Genomic DNA, 18,455 nt, shown 5'->3' on the forward strand with positions numbered 1-18,455 from the left:
GAGGAGGTAGGATGTTACTTCCTTTTGGTTCCATGAAACACTGCCTCTCAGTAACTCTCACTACTGTTACCCCATCTGGTTATAAGTGCAATACAGATTTGGAATATCATCTTTATCTGCACATATTTAAAATGGAATGTCCAAATATTATGCTGTTTGAAAAAAGACACCTGTCCAAAAAATTCCCAGGAAGGTTTTAGAGAGTGCACTTAAGCTCAGATTTAGACACAAGTAAAGCTCATTTTTCATTTAACAGAAACCTTCACGCTAGCCAAGACTTGGAATACATGCTGAACATTGTGCAAATACAGAAACGCCTCATTTATCTGACATAGACGGTTCCGTGTAAATGCATTTTCCACATAACTGAAGCTTCTCCCTCTGCACACCCAATCATGTATTTATTCTAGCCGTTTTGCATGGGAATAGTTCTGAGGCTGCATTACACACTTGCCTACCTTTTAAAACAGAATGCAAGAAACGTAATCTTTGCTGTCTGACTCGGGGTCGTTGTCATGAATGTCAAGTGTTGGGCTGCCCTGGGCTGCAATGAAGGGATGCGGTGGGATCCCAACAGGCCGAGGGGAGCTGTTTGACTGCACTTTGCAGGCTCCGAGGTTTCCAGGCCTTTGGGATGTGCCTTGCCTATTGGCTTCTTTCTCATCTTACAGGGCTCTCCTGGTACTTACTGTCCTTTTGTTCCCTACCTCTTTAAATTTGTCTCTCTTTTGGACTAGGAAACAAAATGAGAAGAACACAACTACTTGATTTACCGGAAATCCTGGTTGGTTTTCCTGTTTTTAGTACACCCTTTTACCGTGTTCACCTAAACTAGTTACCCTTCTTGGCCTCTGTTCGACTATCTAAAATTGACAGTATTGAACATGATACACCCTAAAGACCCCAAATCTACCCCCCATTTACAGAATTGCAAAGCTTTTTTAAAAAAATATTTATTTATTTATTTATTTGAAAGAGTTACAGAGAGAAAGGGAGAGACAGGGAGATCTTCCATCCACTGGTTCACTCCCCAGTTGGCCTCAACAGCCAGTACTGGGCCAGGAGCTTCTTTCAGGTCTCCCATGTGGGTGGCAGGGGCCCAAGCGTTTGGGCCATCCTCTGCTGCTTTTCCCAGGTCAGAGAAGCTGGGAGCTGGATTGGAAGTGGAGCAACCAGGACTTGAACCGGTACCCATATGGGATGCCAGCATCACGGGCAGCAGCTTTACCCACTACCCCCCAATGCTGCCCCCTGCAAAGCATTTTTGGCTCTGTGGTGAACAAACTTGTTTAAATTGTGTGTGTAAATGTAGAGTGTGTAGGTTGTGAGAGAGGCCTTCAGCATCTCTCCCAGAAACAGAGGGTGTGAACTGGGTTTTACCTGATGGAATTATCAATTTTACCTGATGGAATTATCAATTTTACCTGATGGAATTATCAATTTTACCTGATGGAATTATCAATTCTCAGTTAATGTTGTCCATAGTTGAAGCTGGCTGAGAAGTAACCACTCAGTAATTGAAATGCTGTTTGGCCGGCGCCACAGCTCAATAGGCTAATCCTCTGCCGGCACACCGGGTTCTAGTCCCGGTCAGGGCGCCGGATTCTGTCCCGGTTGCCCCTCTTCCAGGCCAGCTCTCTGCTATGGCCCAGGAAGGCAGTGGAGGATGGCCCAAGTGCTTGGGCCCTGCACCCGCATGGGAGACCAGGAGAAGCACCTGGCTCCTGGCTTCGGATCAGCGCGGTGCGCCGGCCGCAGCGCGCCGGCAGCAGCAGCCATTGGAGGGTGAACCAACGGCAAAGGAAGACCTTTCTCTCTGTCTCTCTCTCTCTCACTGTCCACTCTGCCTGTCAAAAAAAAAAAAAAAAGAAAGAAAAGAAAAGAAATGCTGTTTTGTCTCAGTCATCTATTGCTGAGTAACAAATCAACCCAAAACTTCACTGCTTAAAGCCACAATGATTTCTTATTTCTCAGGTTCTGTAGGTCAGGAATCTGAGTAGGCTCCAAGGCAGTTGTGCTTGATGGAGCTTAACAGGGAGAAGCTTCTTTCATTGCGTTTGCCTACAAATGGGCCACAGGGGTCAGTCAAGGAAGCTATACTCTCATATCTCATGCCCCCATACTCTTCCACTCACCCGAGTTCTCTCCTTCCAAGTGGTCTCATTCCATAACCTAGACTGAGTTTCTGTTTTACTACCTGGTGACTAACTTTCCCAAGGAAAAGCAAAAGCAGCTACACTTTTTTTTAGTTTATTTCTTTATTTGAAAGGCATATTTTTTATATTTATATTTTATATTTATATTTATAGAGAGGCAGAGAGAGAGAGAGAGAGAGACGTCTTCCATCTGCTGGTTCACTCTCCAAATAGCCACAACAGCTGGAGCTGCGCTGATCTGAAGCCAGGAGCCAGGAGCTTCTTCCAGGTCTCCCATGTGGGTGCAGGGGCCCAAGGACTTGAGCCATCTTCTACTGCATCCAGGCCACAGCAGAGATTAGGATCAGAAGTGGAGCAGCCAGGACTCGAACCGGCGTCCATATGGGATGTCAACATTGCAGGCGGCGGCTTTACCTGCTACGCCACAGTGCCAGCTAAGCCTTTTAAAAGATAAGCCAAGAATTGGCACAAAATCACTCTGCCACATTTTATTGATTAAAAACAGGTCACAGTTCAACACTATTCAAGGAAAGCAGAAGTAGACTCCGCCTCTTGGTCGGTGGAGTCTCTTGCGTGGATGGGAAGGGAAGGGATGCAGTTTAGAGGACTGGCCGTTGTCTTTCAACATCAAAGGTACTCGTTTTGATAGACCTAGTCATTCTCTACAGCCGGAAAGTTCTGGTAGGCAGCACTTTTTCCTCTAGGAAAGGAATAAAAAAACAAATCCACACTTTCAATTGGATTCTGCTCTTGGAGTAGATTCCAAATCTGTGTTTCCTCTTATAAACACACAGCAAAGTCTCTGTGTTTTGAGTCAGTATTTGATGATTCAAAGTGAAATCATGTGAAAGGAAACATTGCCTCTTTCTGAACTTCCTATATAGCTGCACTTGCTTTTGGTTGCTGTCAAAATTCTGTACAAGTGTTTGCCCAACAAACCAAGTTAAACAATGGCAATATCCTATTTGCTCTCTTATCAAGGAAAAATAGATTCCTTTCTCCTCTGGGTTTTTGCAGAATTCCCTTTTTGTTTGCCCTGTTTTCACTCATTTGTTTATGTAGATTTGTATGCAACAGTCTATGTTCCAGGCCCTCAGACAGGCAGCGAACAAGACAGACAGCACTCATTCACATGGAGCTGATGTTCTAGTATAGAAAATGCAGAATAAAGAAGTAATTCATCAATTACAATGGCAATGAATGCTATGGAGGAAACGCACAAAGGGGGTGCTGGACTACAAGGGGCTAAGTTGCTATGGGAAATGGGCAGAGGACCCTGCCCCAGGGAAAGTGGGGTGTAATCTGAGCTCTGGGTGGGGGAGCAGGTTATCTGTTAGCTGAAAAAAAATGTAGAAAAATGAGTTTAGGAGGAGGGCTTTCCAGGCAATGGAACAGCATGTACAAAGAGCCTTTTGAAGGGAGTGGTGGGCTTCAGAGACCAAGAAAGGGCAGTATGGCTGGAATGAAGACATTTATGTGATAGCGACAGCTGGTAAAGAGTGTGGAACCATGGACAGAGTACTCAAACTCTCTGAGCCTGGTGGTGAGGAAGGGAAAGGAAACTGCAGCTTTGGCTCCCCAGCCGCCCCTCACCAGTGCAGAGGTACAGACAGGAACCTCACCACCCTCTGGCTGATGGATGAGGCTGTTGTTGGGTTTCAGGTGTATCAACAACATCTCCTAGGTGTCTGCCATCACATAAAGATGGGTAACCATGGGTACAAGTGAAGATGACCTGATGGGGAAAGAAAGACTGGGCCCCCTCTCCAGGCTCTCAGCCTCTGTGTAGGGTGTGAGGGTGGGAGCACAGAGGGTTTGCTGGAATGCCATCAGAGCTGTGGTGCAGTCACTTCAGGTTATAGCCAGGTTACATCAAGATCTTCAGCAGCTCCAGGGACTGAAACTGTGACTGGGCCCTCTCTCTATTCAACTTCATTTCAAACTAGTATTCATATTTTTCAATGACAAGACAAGAACATGTACTGATAACCAAAGGAATTCTCTCTAGACTTTTCAATCATGTGATTTTGACTAAGTTCATCACAGCTGAACTTTCTGTCACTTTATGTGTATGTATAACTTTTGGTGTCTTCACCCTGCCAGTGAACAACCTACAGATCTGCAAATCTGTCCGTGTAGCTTGGTGGTGACTTCAGGGCTGGGTATGGTAGGCAGGGCAGGTGCACCCTACCATGCTGTTGTTTGAGTGGTTCAATGGTGACTGTATGGGCACTGGTTCAAGTACCTGCTGCTCCGCTTACAATCCAGCTCCCTGCTGATGTACCTGGGAAAGGATGGCTTAAGTTCTTGGGCCCCTGAACCCACAAAGGAGACCTGGAGGAAGCTCCTGGCTTCAGAGCAGCTCAGCTCCAGCCACTGCAGCCATCTGGGGAGTGGACCAGTGGATGGAAGATCTCTCTCTCTCTCTCTCACACTTTGCCTTTCAAATAAATATTTTTTTAAAAGAGTATTAAAAAATTAAGCCCAGTCTTAAAAAGTGAGGCACTAATAAGGAAATAGATTCTGGTTGCTATTTTTTTTAAATCCTCAAATGTAAATAAAACTGAAGCAAGAGAGTTCACTTCTTTCTCACCCATACTACAAATAAAGCAGTTCCAGGAAGAGTATCATAGATTCACCGTAGAATCCCAGTGGAAGTTCCTGTCATCTTCAGTGGTATTGTTCTGCTTCCATTTCATGGTCTAGAATGGCTGCTTGGCTCCCACCATTAAAGTCTTCAGAAAGGAGGAAGTATAAGAAAGGGCAAGCATGTTCATGCCTCCCAAGAGTGCCACCCACTTTTTAAATTTTATTTACATTATATAAGTTTTATGCATTTCATATATACAGATTTAGGGACATAGTGATACTTCTCACCCTACCCTCCCTCCCACCCACGCTCCAAACCTTCTTTCTCCTACCTCTCCCATTCCCACTCAATTTTTACAAAGATCTACTTTCAGTTTACTTAATGATCATAAAGTTAATCTTACAGTAACTAAAAGAGGTCACCAAATAGTATGAAGAAATAAAACACTGTTCTTCAACAGTAGAGACAAGGGCTGTAAACAGTCATTGAATTGAATCACAAAATGTCCATTTCATTCCAATGCATTACATTTTAGATACTCTACTAGTTACCTTGGATCAGGGAAAACATGTAGTATCTATCTTTTGGGGGCACCCTTGTCTTTGATCCATTTAGAGTGGATTTTCATGTAAGGTGTAAGGCAGGGATCTAGTTTCATACTCCTGAGTGTAGAGATCCAATTTTCCCAGCACCATCTGTTGAAGAGACTGTCCTTGCTCCAGGGATTGACTTTAGCTTCTTTTTCAAAGATAAGTTGGTTGTAGATGCATGAATTGATTTATGGAGTTTCTATTCTGTTCCATTGGTCCACATGTCTGTTTTGTGCCAGTACCAGGCTGTTTTGATTATAATTGCTCTGTAATAGGTCCTTGAAATCTGGTATTGTGATGCCTCCAGCTTTATTTGTTGTATAAGATTGCTTTAGCTATTAGGGTCTCTTGGGTTTCCATATGAATTTTAGCATCATTTTTTTCTAGCTCTGCTAAGAATGTCATTGGTATTTTGATTGGGATCACTTTGAATCTCTGTATAGACATTTTGATGATATTCATTCTTCCAACCCATGAACATGGAAGGTTTTTCCATTTTTTTATGTCTTCTTCTACTTCTTTCTTTAATGTTTTTTAATTTTCATTATAGAGATCTTTGACATCCTTGGTTAAATTTATTCTAAGATATTTTATTTTTATAGCTATTATGATTGGGATTGATCTTAAAAGTTCTTTCTCAGCCATTGCATTGTCTATATATACAAAGGCTATTGATTTTGGTGTGTTGATTTTATATCCTGCCACTTTGCCAAACCCTTTTTATGAGTTCCAATAGTCTCTCAGCGGAGTCTTTTGGATCCCCTCTCTATAGAATCATGTCATCTGCAAATAGGGATAGTTTGACTTCCTCCTTCCCAATTTGTATTGCTTTGATTTCTTTTTCTTGCCTAATGGCTCTGGCTAAAACTTCCAGGACTATATTGATTAGCAGTAGTGACAGTGAGCACCCTTGTCTGGTTCTGGATCTTAGGGGGAATGCTTCCAGCTTTTCCCCCAGCAATAGGATGCTTGCTGTAGGTTTATCATAAATTGCCTTGATTGTGTTGAGGAATGTTCTTTCTATACCTCATTTGCTTAAGGTTTTCATCATGAAAGGGTGTTGTATTTTATCAAATGCTTTCTCTGCATCTATTGATATAACTGTATGGTTTTTGTTCTTCAGATTGTTAATGTGACATATCACATTTATTGATTTGCAACTGTTGAACCATCCCTGCATACCCAGGATAAATCCCACTTGGTCTAGGTGAATGATCTTTCTGATGTGTTGTTGGATTCAATTAGCTAATATTTTGCTGAAAATTTTTGCATCTATGTTCATCAGGGATATTGATCTATAGTTCTATTCTCTATTGTATCTTTTTCTGGTTTAGGAATTAAGGTGCTGAAAGCTTCAATTCATAATGCAGGCTTGGTTTTTTAAATAGCTTTTGGTTATTTTAAATAACTAGAGAAGAATTGGAATTAGTTCTTCTTTGAATTTCAGGTAGAATTCAGCAGTGAAACCTTCTAGTCCTGGATTTCTCTTTTTTGGGAGAGTCTTAATTACTCATTAAATCTCCATCTTGGTTATTGGTCTGTTTAGATTTTCTATGTCTTCATGGCTTAATTTTTTGTAGATTGTTTGTGTCCAGGAACCTACTGGTTTTCCAATTTGTTGGCATACTGCTTTTTGTAGTAATTCCTGATGATTCTTTTTATTTCTGTGTACCAGCCTCTTTTCTCATACTTCATTGGCCAGATCTAATATCATGGTTATGCCTAGGTGCAAGCGGTGCTGGTTACCGTAGTCTTAAGCTGGGTGGCCATTCACCCAGCTAAAACCAAAGGATTCTCCTACTAAAGGAGGAAGGGAAGAATGAATGTTGGAGAACCAGCAGCCATTGTTGGCACAAGTGGCCAATGAGCATTATTATATTATATTTCTATTATGTATTTAATTAATAATGTATTAAAATATATAATTATTAATGTAGTATTTATAATTCTATAATACTCCTTTTATAGAAGAGATACATAGAAATACGGAGATGTTAATGTTGATAAAGTGTCATGACAAGATGGGTGGTGGGTAGAAGCAGTCCCACCATGGGGACAGTCAAGTAGTGCATTGTGAGTATAGAAATAATGAAACCAAGACAGCTCTTCTAGTAATTTTCAGATGTACATGATCAGATACCCCTCCCCAAGGAGGCAGACCACATCCGCTACCCCCAGCACCTTCCCACTGCCAGGATGTGCAGAAACAGAAGTCAGTGTCCTGAGCACGAACAGCTTGGGTAAGGAGAAGGGCAGCTGCTTGACCTCATCTCTACCACATATGCACACCTAGGGTTAGGGTTAGGGTTAGGGTTAGGGTTAGGGTTAGGGTTAGTACTGACTCCTATGCCACTAATCAATCCTGACCTTGAGCCAGTATGTTCTAGTATTCAAGGTCCTATAATTAGATTTTGTTAAAAAAAAAATCCCAGCTGTGTCATTTTCTGGGTCTGCAACTTTGAATGTGTCAATGAGTCTGTAGCCTATCTAGGACAGTGATAGTCAAACCTGAATCAGCATGAATCCCCTGAGGCACTGTGAAACCACAGATGTCCACATCCTCCGAGTCTCTTATTCTAGGGTGATGAGAGAATTAGAATTTCTTTTTTTTTAAGATTTATTTATTTATTTGAAAGTCAGAGTTACACAGAGAGAGAGAGAGGCAGAGAGAGAGGGAGAGAGAGAGAGACAGGTCTTCCATCCTGGTTCACTCTCCAACTGGCCGCAATGGTCAGAACTGGGCCAATCCGAAGCCAGGAGCCAGGAGCTTCTTCTGGGTCTCCCATGTGGGTACAGGGACACAAGAACTTGGGCCATCTTTACTGACTTCCCAGGCCATAGCAGAGAGCTGGATTGGAAGTGGAGCAGCCGGGACTCGAACTAGCGCCCATAAGGGATGCCAGCACTGCAGACAGCAGCTTTACCCACTACGCCACAGTGCCAGCCCAGAGAATTAGAATTTCTAAGAAATCTCCAGATGATTGAGATCCACTGGTCTAACAGGTGGGACTCAGTGATTGCAAATGGTCAAAAATCGCTCAGGGATTTAGAGACTTTGTTTTAGTGGCCACGAATGGTTGTAAATGAATCTGCTCTTCTGAGAGGCTGGGGGAGTTTCAACTGTTTGTGAAAACAGAAAATCCATAGTCATAGTACGGTGCATTATCTAATAGTTTGCAATTTTCACTTCTTTTTCACAAGGCCCAAGCATTGTTAATGAGAGCTAACAATTTTCATCAGCCCCACTCGATTTTAAGCTCAATGAGATAGGAATCATTAGACACCCAGCTCCTGTCCCATAATGATTGTTCAATACATGTCTGTTAGCACGTGAGCTTGTTGAGTTCCAACTGTGTGGCAGGCAGGATGCTGTGTGCCTTGTGAGCATTATTTCTATTAACCTCCAAAGGAGCCATGAAGCAGCCTACGATTTGTCCCACTTCACAAATAGGGAAATCAAGGCTCGCTGAAGGTAAGCATCTTGCCTTCCATGGCTTATCAGGAGGTGACCATAGCAGAACTGGAACCTAGTTCTGCTTGATCCCCAGAGCCTGCTCTTCCTCGCTCTCTATTGTAGGCATCAGCCACCCACAGGGCAACTCCCACTCCCCTCCTAATTTGTTGAACTCATGACTTCAGAAGTATAGTTTGATATCTTGAAATAATTGAAAAAGTAAAAAGAATCCAAACAAAAGACAATTCATGACACATGAACGCAAAAATTCAAATTTGCGTAACCCTCCATGGAGCCTGCTGACGCCCAGAAACACCCCTTTGTGGGTGGTGTGACACATGGCTGCTCGTGCACTGTTACTACGAGTGGAGTCCTTGCCACGGAGTCCACATGGTTCACCAAGTGAAACTATTTACTGCCCGACCCTTCACAGAAAGTTTGCCAATCCTGCTCTTCTGGTTCACGTCATCTTTCTCATAAGGTGAGGGGCAAGGGAAATTGTTTCAGGTGAAAGTCATCACAATTAATCGTTTCTTTTTTTAAAAAAAAATAACACCCTTTTTCAACGAGCTCCCTACGGTCCCACCGTGACCTCAATGCGTTGGCGTAATGCTGGCTTCTAGTGGTGCCTTTCAAAAGCCCATCCCCGTGAGAGTGGTAGCTCATTATTTGGTTAATAATAGTGTAAGAAAGCAATGCGGTGTTTAGTAAAAGGAAATGGTCCCAGGAAGAGCCACCAAAATTCCCCAGTGCTGCAGTGTTTAGTGTTCTGGTCTGATTTCCCAGAGCAGAAGTTCCTGTAGCTCAGGCTGGGGCATCAAAGTCCCAGCCAGCCTGAATCGCCTGCACTTGGGCAACCTGTGCTGGGGATGCACTTTTGCCATCTGCTGGATCCCGCAGAATCAAAGGTACAGATTAGACTGGGCACGTACACACGGAGCGTTGCTGACTGCGTTCCATCCTTTGAAGTCGGTGTAAGCCATAGGAAGCGCTGCAGTCAGAAATATTGACTGCACTGATCTCTGCCAACCACAGACACAGCCCAGGCGGGCCGCAGTGGAACGACTGGGAACTGCTTAAAATAAAGATGTTATCCGAGGGAAGAGGCAGTGCCCCCTCCCCACCCCAGGAGCAAGTTCGCACTGAAAACGCACAAATGCCAGTCAGCAAAAGGAAAAAGCACTTTTCAGTGGTGCTTTGACATCGGCACGCAGCCCTCGAGTCCGGCGGCACATTCTGGGGCAAGGCCAATGCCAATTTCTGCAGCATGCATGCATTTTACAAGGAGTGTGTCAGAGTGAATCGCATTACAAGGCCTGATGAGCAATGTTGGTTTTCGTACAGAGAACAGCCCCTTTATCATTCGGGGGGTGGGGGGGAGGGGGGGGAGACATTGCCAGTCAAGAGCCCTATTTTGCGCATGCGGTCTGTGCTCTGGCTCCAAGTATTTATGCACCATCCCTTTACTCGGTTCATCGGCCTTCTGTTCTACAACAGGGAGTCCACCTTGGGGGGTGGGGGGGTGGGGACAGCTCTGTGCTGAATGCTGGGGACAGTGTTTCTGACCTCAAGGGGCCTATGAGGGGAAAGGGACACCGGTCAGAAAGCTGCTTGGTGGCAGGGATTTCCATCCTGTCTTTCGAAGAGCTCAGAGCCTGGCACGTTGTAGGAGCTCAGCCAATGTCTGTTATCAGCGAGCTGGCTGTGATACAAAGGTGGGAGAAGGAGCTGGGGTCACTGCGAAACAAACATCTGACTCAGCCAGGGAGACTGGGGAGGTTCCAGGGAAAAAAATGAGATGTGATCCGAGCCTTGAAGGGTGCAGAGGAGCTCAGGAAGTGGAGAGAAGAAAGGACATCTTGGAATAAAATTCCTGCAGCAGGAGGGGACGAAGGATGGGCCTTCCCGGACCCCTTCTGCACATAGGTAGTTTATTAGCCAGTGCAGTTAAGTCTCCATCAATAAGAGCTCCATCCAGCTCTTGTAGAATTCAGTATGTAAACACCTTGCAAAAATATTCAGAGTGCACCAAGCTTCATCCAACCCTCCTTCTGCGCCATGGCTTAGGGCCGGGCCAGGCACGGTGATTTCGTTCGGGATCATGATCTGAGGAGGGCCCAAGGAGTGGGAGCAAACAAGTCCCAGACTTTCTCAGAGCCAGAAAGCCTGGCACAAACGTTGCACAGACACTGGCCAAGAAGAGGGCCAGCGAGGATAGAAAGGGCCAGCGGCCTGGGCAGGATTGGGGTGTAGCTTCCCTGGGAGCAACAGGAAGAACTGATGGCCATGGCCCTGCTCAGCTGTCCCTGGGCCCCCACCGGGACTGTGTCCCCACCTGGACTAGCACCAGGCCTGGTACGAAGCGTAAACAATGGCCGTGGTAGAAGGGGTCGGTGAGAGCAGAGGTATTGAGGTTAAGCTTCCATTCTTTCACTCACACACACAACTAATACTTAAGTACCTACTGTGACCTAGGCACTGGGTACCACAGTGAAGATTTCACATAAAAGTGCTGCTTTTGTAGACATTATGACGCAGTGGAAAAAGACAAAAAGTGAATATCGATGTTTGCTTATTGAGTGCTTACCGTGTGTCAGGCATCGTCTTCAGTACTTTGTAAACACGCTAAATACAACATGTAAAACTCACAAGAAACCTGTAAGTTAATATTACACTCCCATTTTACAGGTGAGGAAACTGACTCACACTTTAAACAAGGCTTAGAAGCAATTGGCCCCAGAACCTGCCATTGTGGAACAGAGAGTGACTGGGGCTTGGGAAGTGGACAAATGGCTGCAGTTAGTGATATGACCCAGGAGGCACCCTCTGAAAAATGGCGTTTGGGCTACACCTGGATGAAAAGGAACCAGCATACCTAGGCCTGAGGGAAGGCGCAGCAAAGAAAGAAACAAGTTTGGGCCGGCGCCGTGGCTTAACAGGCTAATCCTCCGCCTTGCGGCGCCGGCACACCGGGTTCTAGTCCCGGTTGGGGTGCCGGATTCTGTCCCGGTTGCTCCTCTTCCAGGCCAGCTCTCTGCTGTGGCCCGGGAGTGCAGTGGAGGATGGCCCAAGTCCTTGGGCCCTGCACCCGCATGGGAGACCAGGAGGAAGCACCTGGCTCCTGGCTTCGGATCAGCACAAAGCGCCGGCCGCAGCGGCCATTGGAGGGTGAACCGATGGCAAAAAGGAAGACCTTTCTCTCTGTCTCTTTCTCTCACTGTCCACTCTGCCTGTCAAAAAAAAAAAAAGTTTGGTTTGCTCCAGATAAAAGCAGTGGCTGGAGTAGCAAAAGCAGGCAGGGAGTGGCTGGGGAACAAAGCAAAGAGGTGGGCTGGCCAGGGCTCATGTGGAAGCTGTCACTCTCCCCTTGGAAATCAAACACATCCGCTGTTGAAGTTCTCTGAGTCTCCACTCGCTCATCCGGAAGATGGGGACACGTGTTTTAAGAGAACGGATAGAATGTGCTCGCGCAAAGCCTGGGGCAGAGCAAGCATTTGACAAATGTGGCCGTTATTCCTGTGAATAAGACAAATGCCTGCTCTCAAAAATTTCACAGCTGAGAGAGACAAAGGTCATTACTCTACCTTCTTGATACCCCGAGTTTCTCCTTCCCCAGAAATTCGGGACTCCTGGATGTGGGGGAGTTCTTGCATTCCCTGTCCCTTCCGCACTAGAAAGCTCAGCCATCCTTTCTAGGCCATCAGCCTAAAGGTCAACGGCCAAGAACCCTCCTGAGCATCCTCACCACGATCACCATCATCAACGTCCTTGTCATCATCGTCCCATCGTTCCCGTCACCATCGCCAGCGTCCCCATCATCATCACCACCACCAGCACTGCCTTCACTGCTGGCCCCTGTCAAGTGCTCACTGTGTGCCAGGCTGTGCAAAGTGCTCTGCGTGTCTTGGCTCATTCAGTGCCCGTCACGACCTCTGCGGTTGCTTCATTGTGGTCTCTGTTTTGCCAGCGTGAAGCTGAGGGACAGAGATGTTGAGGGACACCTGGGAGCGTGATCCAAACCCAGGCACTCTGGAGCAGGGAGCTTGCCTGGAGCCACAGGGCTTCCCAATTCGTAATTTTTGCTTTCGCTACTGTTTTCTTGCCACTGTCTCCATCAAAATTTTGTCCTTGCCTCAACTCACACTTTTTTGCTAATTTTTATTTTAATTTTTAATTAGTTTTTTTTAACAGATTCAATGAGCTTTGTAGATACAATTCTAAGAACATAATGGCATTCCCTTCCTCCTTCACTCCCTCCCTCCCCCCTCCCTCCCAGCTTCCTTCCTTCTCCTTTTCTTTTTTTTTTTTTTCAGTTTTTGAGATAATGTACTTTAAATTTACATTACTGTAAAAAGGCTTAATACTTCACTGAATAGGAAGTTTAACAAGTAAAGAGCAAAAAGACCGTAGTTTAGTGAGAATATAGACAATGACTATGAACAATAATGAATGGAAAAATGACCGTTTCACCCATATAGAGTAAAATTTTAAGTAATCATAGATCATTAAAACTATAGTGGTATAACATTCTTAACCATTAGTTTCACAAAGGTATAAAACAAAGTTTTAGAAAACTATATTTGCAACAGCAACATTTTTCAATTAAATCAAACTTACAATTTGTAAAACCACCATCCTAAACAAAAGTCTGTTGTGCCTGTCACAGACAGAGGATCAGTATCACAGTGAAATGGCAGTAATAAGAAAACTCTGGAGTTAAGCCCCTTGGTAGGCACGTTGCTGCAGGAGGCTCGGAGCCCAGGGCCCGCTCTCTCATAGCGGAATGGGGAGGTTGGTTTCAGGGAGTGATAAAAACAGGCGGCACAGATTCCTTCTGTGACTTCAACAGAAAAAGTGAAAGAGATTGAAAAGGAAATGTCCTGTGCCCATGCACATAAAATGCACTCTTGCCCGGCCCTCCATGCCTCTCAGGAGAGAGGGGAGTGGCCTGCTTCATCAGCCAGATCGCATTGCTATCATGAAATACCAGCGGCAACTGGCTGTGTGAGGAGAACAATTCTTTACCTCACTGCTAAGGAGGCTTGGGTCCCAGACCAGGCGACCCCGTCGGTTTGCCTCTGGGGAAAGCATTGCATGGCAGTTGGGCTCTGCAGGAGGAGGACCACAAACAAGTCAGGAAGTGGAGAGAATCGGTGGCGGTGGGGGTGGGGGTGGAGATGGGCACCCACCCCCACCATCAGGTCTTTATAACAACCCTCCAGTGAGAACCAGCTCCCAATGGCAGGCCCCTGACTGCCTAAGGACCTCACGCTAGCCCTACCTCCCAAAGTTGTGGCCCTGGGAGCCAAGCCTTTAACCATGCACCATTGAGTGAGGTCCTAATCCAAACCACAGCACATTGCCCAGGGCCCATGCTTTGGGAGACCTGTCTCTAATGAGCTGTGTGTCCTCAGACAGCACCTGTGCCTACTCTGGGTGATGAAGCTGTCATTCCCAGTTATCACCATAGAGTGCCGTTCTCTGGCCACTTCCAAACCATGATAACTCTTCTCCAGACAGATCAGACAGATAAGTCCCCGTCTAAGTGACATTTCCATAAAGTTAAGTATACTCAGTTTAGAAGACCCTTGGTCCAGCGCTCACCCAACAACGTATATGGAACAGCCACTGTTGGCCAGCACTCAGGCAGGCAGTGGGTTTCCTTTGTAGGATATATTTCTTCTTACTTGGGAAAAATTAAAATACCCTCCCGTTTTATTCCACAGTGGCCATAGTTATTCGTCTTTCTTGTTTTGTGGATCCATCCATAGCTAAATAAAAGCTTGGTCCCCTAGAGTTTCCTTTCCTGGAAATTTCTGTGGTTTGTTTATTATATCCCCAAATCTAGGAACAATGTAGGCATTTGTGTGTGATTCTTGAAAGAAATTCTTTCGATTGTGAAGGCGATAAGGAGCCAGCAGATGACAAATTGAGTGATGGGGTTGTGTAGGAACCCAGGCTTTATCCAAAGGGGCTGCTGCTCATCACTGCTGGGCAATGATTGCCATAGGAGAGTGGAACCCAGCGGTGCCTGATCTTGCATTGCATTAAGAGAAAGCAAAAGCCTGAACTTCATGCAAAATCCCCAGAAGCAGAACCTGGGCCACAGTTGTGACTGCTGTTTGCATTTTACAAAGCTCTTTTGCTTACCTTCCCTCTGTAAGTGTAGGTGGGTGAGATAAGAGACCATTTGCCCCCCTCTTGCACCTTAACCAACTTTGCCATAAGCCATGTAGCAAAGGCAGGTGATAAAAGGTGGAGCCAGGAGTCACGGTGACAGCTTGGCCTCTAGGTATAGGGAGGCTGGTTGTCCTAGGTAGAGTAAGCTTGGCCAGAAAGGACAACCTCTCTGGAGCTGTTTCCTTGTCTGTAAAATAGAGATGTTGATTCTACCTTGCCAATTGCATGCATGATTAGAAATGTCCAGTGTCACAAAGTAGAAGATGGTGATTTTGTTGGATAAGGACAAGGTTTGACCCCAGCGCTCAGGTTTCCCCGCCACGCTGCACCTCTGAGGGCCGCTGGCTGACCTTTGCTGGCTTTCTGCCTCCCTTTGAGCCTGCAAAGGACGTGTCAAAGGGCCTGTCCATTACTGTGGTCATCATGTGGGGGCTTCCCTCCCACAGCTGCCCTGGGCAAGCACAAGGAGCTGAGCTGTGTTTCTGAGCTGGGCTCCTCTTGATCCCAGAATCCAGGATAAAGTGGTTTTGGGAGGAAGCCTAATACCCACTTTCACTGCAGCCTATGAAAAGCATGAATTGCCCACAGAAGTGAAACACCTGTCCATTCACTGAAGCATGTGTTTGGGTCCCCCTGTTTGGGGGCTGTCACTTGTAGCCCCAACTCTTGACAGATTTGCCTAGAGGATGGGTCCCCAGAGAAGGATGGCCAATATTCCCAGATCATCCAGGACTAGAGGAGTTACTAAGATGACAGAAGTTCCATGGCAAACCAGAACGTCCCCAGCAAATCAGGACAATTGCTCACCCTCGCCCACACCTGGATCCGGGAAAAAAAAAAAAAACTTTGGGGCTGGGAGAAAATTTTTCCCACCCTGAAATGTCAGGGCTATGACTTCACGTGTGTACCTGACACTTGAAGTCACTCCTTGGGGCTGAGCAGGCACCTGCCTGAGCCCCTGAGCCAATGCCTGAGAGCCAGAGGTTGGCAAACGCCAGCCAAGGCTCTGCCCCTCTAACCAATCTGTACATCCACGCTGAGACCAGATCTTGTCTCGGGGTCTCCCTTGGCATAGTGCGTAGTTACCACAGATGGCTCTTCCGAAAGGACCTTGCTTGGTTCGCAGGGTGACATCAGTGTGCCACCTCAGCCTGAATCCCTGCGTTTCACTGTCTGAAGTCCACAGAGAGTACCCTAGAAATACCTGCTAATGGATGACTGAATGGATGATGTAGTTGAAATTTCAAGATTTAAATGAGAAACATGAATGAATGAATGAATGAATGAATACACAAATGAAAGAATGGCTTATTCATGGTCTAAAGATCCCTTCCGTCCTACCAAAGCTGTCTGTCTTCATTTCCTATGGAAATCCTGGGCTCCAGGGACAGAAGGAAGGGGCGTCATCCTGGCTTTGACTCTCGGCCCCTCCTACCCACACCAGACTCCATGTGTTTGGGCGCCAGAGTTCCAAAGGAACACACCCCAGCCCCTTTGCCAGCCTCCTGGAGCCAACCCTCTACTTGAACTCCTAATGCCTTGTACGGGAAATGTTTCCCTCCTTTGGTAAATTGGAGAGGGTGCAAGGGATGAGGGAGAGAGAGAGAGAGAATGAGTAAGCATCCACCGGTTCACTCCCCGAATACCCACAATAGCCCGAGCTAGGCCAGACCAAAGCAGGGAGCTGGACAACTCACTCTGGATCCTCTACACGGGTGGAAGGAACCCAACTACTTCATCCATCACCCACTGCCTCCCAGTGTTTGCATTTGTCAGAAACCAGAGCTGAGCATTGAACGAAGCTCTGTGATATGGGACTTGGGCGACACAACAGGCTGGGTGCCCTCCCTTTCTGGGAACAGAAGTAGTTCCAAGGGTGGGAGGTACAGGTCCTGGGGCAGAGAGATACCCGGTAAACAAGTCATCTCAGAGAGCAGTCAGCTCCTCGCTGCTCATGGCACTGGCCCAGCAGCCAGCGCGCCCGGGGTGGACCCTGCAGGCGGGGAGAGGGAGAAGGCAGCAGGTTCCTTGTCATCCTCAAAGCCCCGATGCAATGTCACCTCTGTGAAGCCTTTGCTGACTTGGGCAGAGCTCGTAGCTCCTTTTCCCATGACTCGTGGCACTTTGTCCGAAAGCCTGGATTTCAGTGTTTCACAAAAGGTGTTTCACCTTCCACCCTCCTGCATTATCCAGGGTTAATGGGGGCAGGGATCAGGTGCCCAGGTCTCAATCCCCCATCTGGCCACCAGTCTTCTGTTCGATGAAATTAGCTAGTTGGATTCACAAACTAACAAATGACCAAGTTAATCAGTGGAGTGACAAGTCAGTGCAGGCCCAAACACAGCAAAATGCATGGACCTGGGAGGAGCTCTGAGGCCTCGTTACTGGGGAAAAACTTGCCAGTGGGCGCGAGGATTAATCCCGAAGCAGTGTTGGGTCTTGAGTAAATTGCGTCATGAGCACAGGTCTGTGAGAATGGAGACCCGTGTCTGCCCACCAGAAGCTCTCATCATCATGCTTGAGCATTAACACTAGCCTAGCTGAGATGTAAGCAGTCTGTTCATTGGCCGGGCGCGTTTTCTGCACACTCTCACCTGGCCTGCTTACATCCCTGGAGGGTTGGCTATAACCCTGGAGTTTAAATATCTAGAGCTAGAGCTAGACAAAAATCTTCTGTACTAAAGCAGCAGGTGGGGTCCCAAGGCCTGGATAGGGGGTCCTCAGAGCCATAACGTGTTTGGATACTGAAGCGGGCCCAGGGGAGTGACCAGTCGCTGGGCTTGGACACCACTGCCCCCCAGTGGAAAAGGTGTCACCTGATCCACTCGGGGAGGCCCAGTGCCTCTCTGGAGGTGGACTGGAGGCGATGGGCCTGGAGTATCCACAGCTCTGTTCTGCTGTGGGGGCCTCCTTCTAGAAGCTGTCCCCACAAGCTGACCGTCTTTGGCAAGTGGCTGTGCTGGGGTAAACTGTTCAGTTTGTTTGTTGTTTTTAGCTGTGTGGCCTTTTTTGTACCAATGGAAACAGGAGCAACAAAAAAAAAAAAAAAAAAAATGAAGGCGCTCCAAACCACTTGCCCCACGTTGGTCCCCTCTCTCTAGTGGGGAGGGAAGAAAGGACAGTGTTTAATCCCAGGGAATGCATCTCTGATGTGGAACTTTGGATGTTGGTGAGAGAGTAACTTCACATAGGCTTCTGTCCCCATTTCAGGAACCAAACATTCAGTGATTGTCTTTAATGCATCAGGTGCCAAGCAAAGAAAGACAGGTAAGAAGGGAACTTCTGTCGTGGAAAAGTCCACTCTAGTCACAAACAGTCCAGCTCAGTCTGTAGGTAGTTAAGACCTCAGCATTTTTGTTCTTAGGATTCCTCACTTGTCTGTTGCTCAGCCACCCTACCATAGAGGTATAGTGACTCATCTTGTAGCTATGGCATGAATTTGACTTGTGTTGCAAACTTCATGAGAAGGAGCAAGTCAGTTGGTC

At 46.5% G+C, this 18,455-nt stretch overlaps 1 protein-coding gene across 6 annotated transcripts in view; it reads left to right on the forward strand.

The window, feature by feature from the left end:
• TSHZ2 (teashirt zinc finger homeobox 2) overlaps nucleotides 1-18,455 on the forward strand; it is a 475,063-nt gene that overhangs the window by 319,518 nt on the left and 137,090 nt on the right. The window contains exon 3 of one of the 6 annotated variants that reach the window (XM_062204374.1): nucleotides 11,479-11,530. The exons of 4 other annotated variants lie outside the window; for them this stretch is intronic. Coding sequence is in view for 1 of the 2 variants with exons in the window: in XM_062204377.1 (XP_062060361.1) it covers nucleotides 2,310-2,311 (2 nt within the window). In the remaining variant the exon portion in view is untranslated. Of the gene's footprint in view, nucleotides 1-2,309; nucleotides 2,350-11,478; nucleotides 11,531-18,455 lie in introns of those variants that run through there. One more of the 6 variants, XM_062204377.1, reaches the window with a different exon arrangement.

The sequence above is a fragment of the Lepus europaeus genome, chromosome 10, assembly GCF_033115175.1.
Source record: "Lepus europaeus isolate LE1 chromosome 10, mLepTim1.pri, whole genome shotgun sequence".
NCBI lineage: Eukaryota > Metazoa > Chordata > Mammalia > Lagomorpha > Leporidae > Lepus > Lepus europaeus.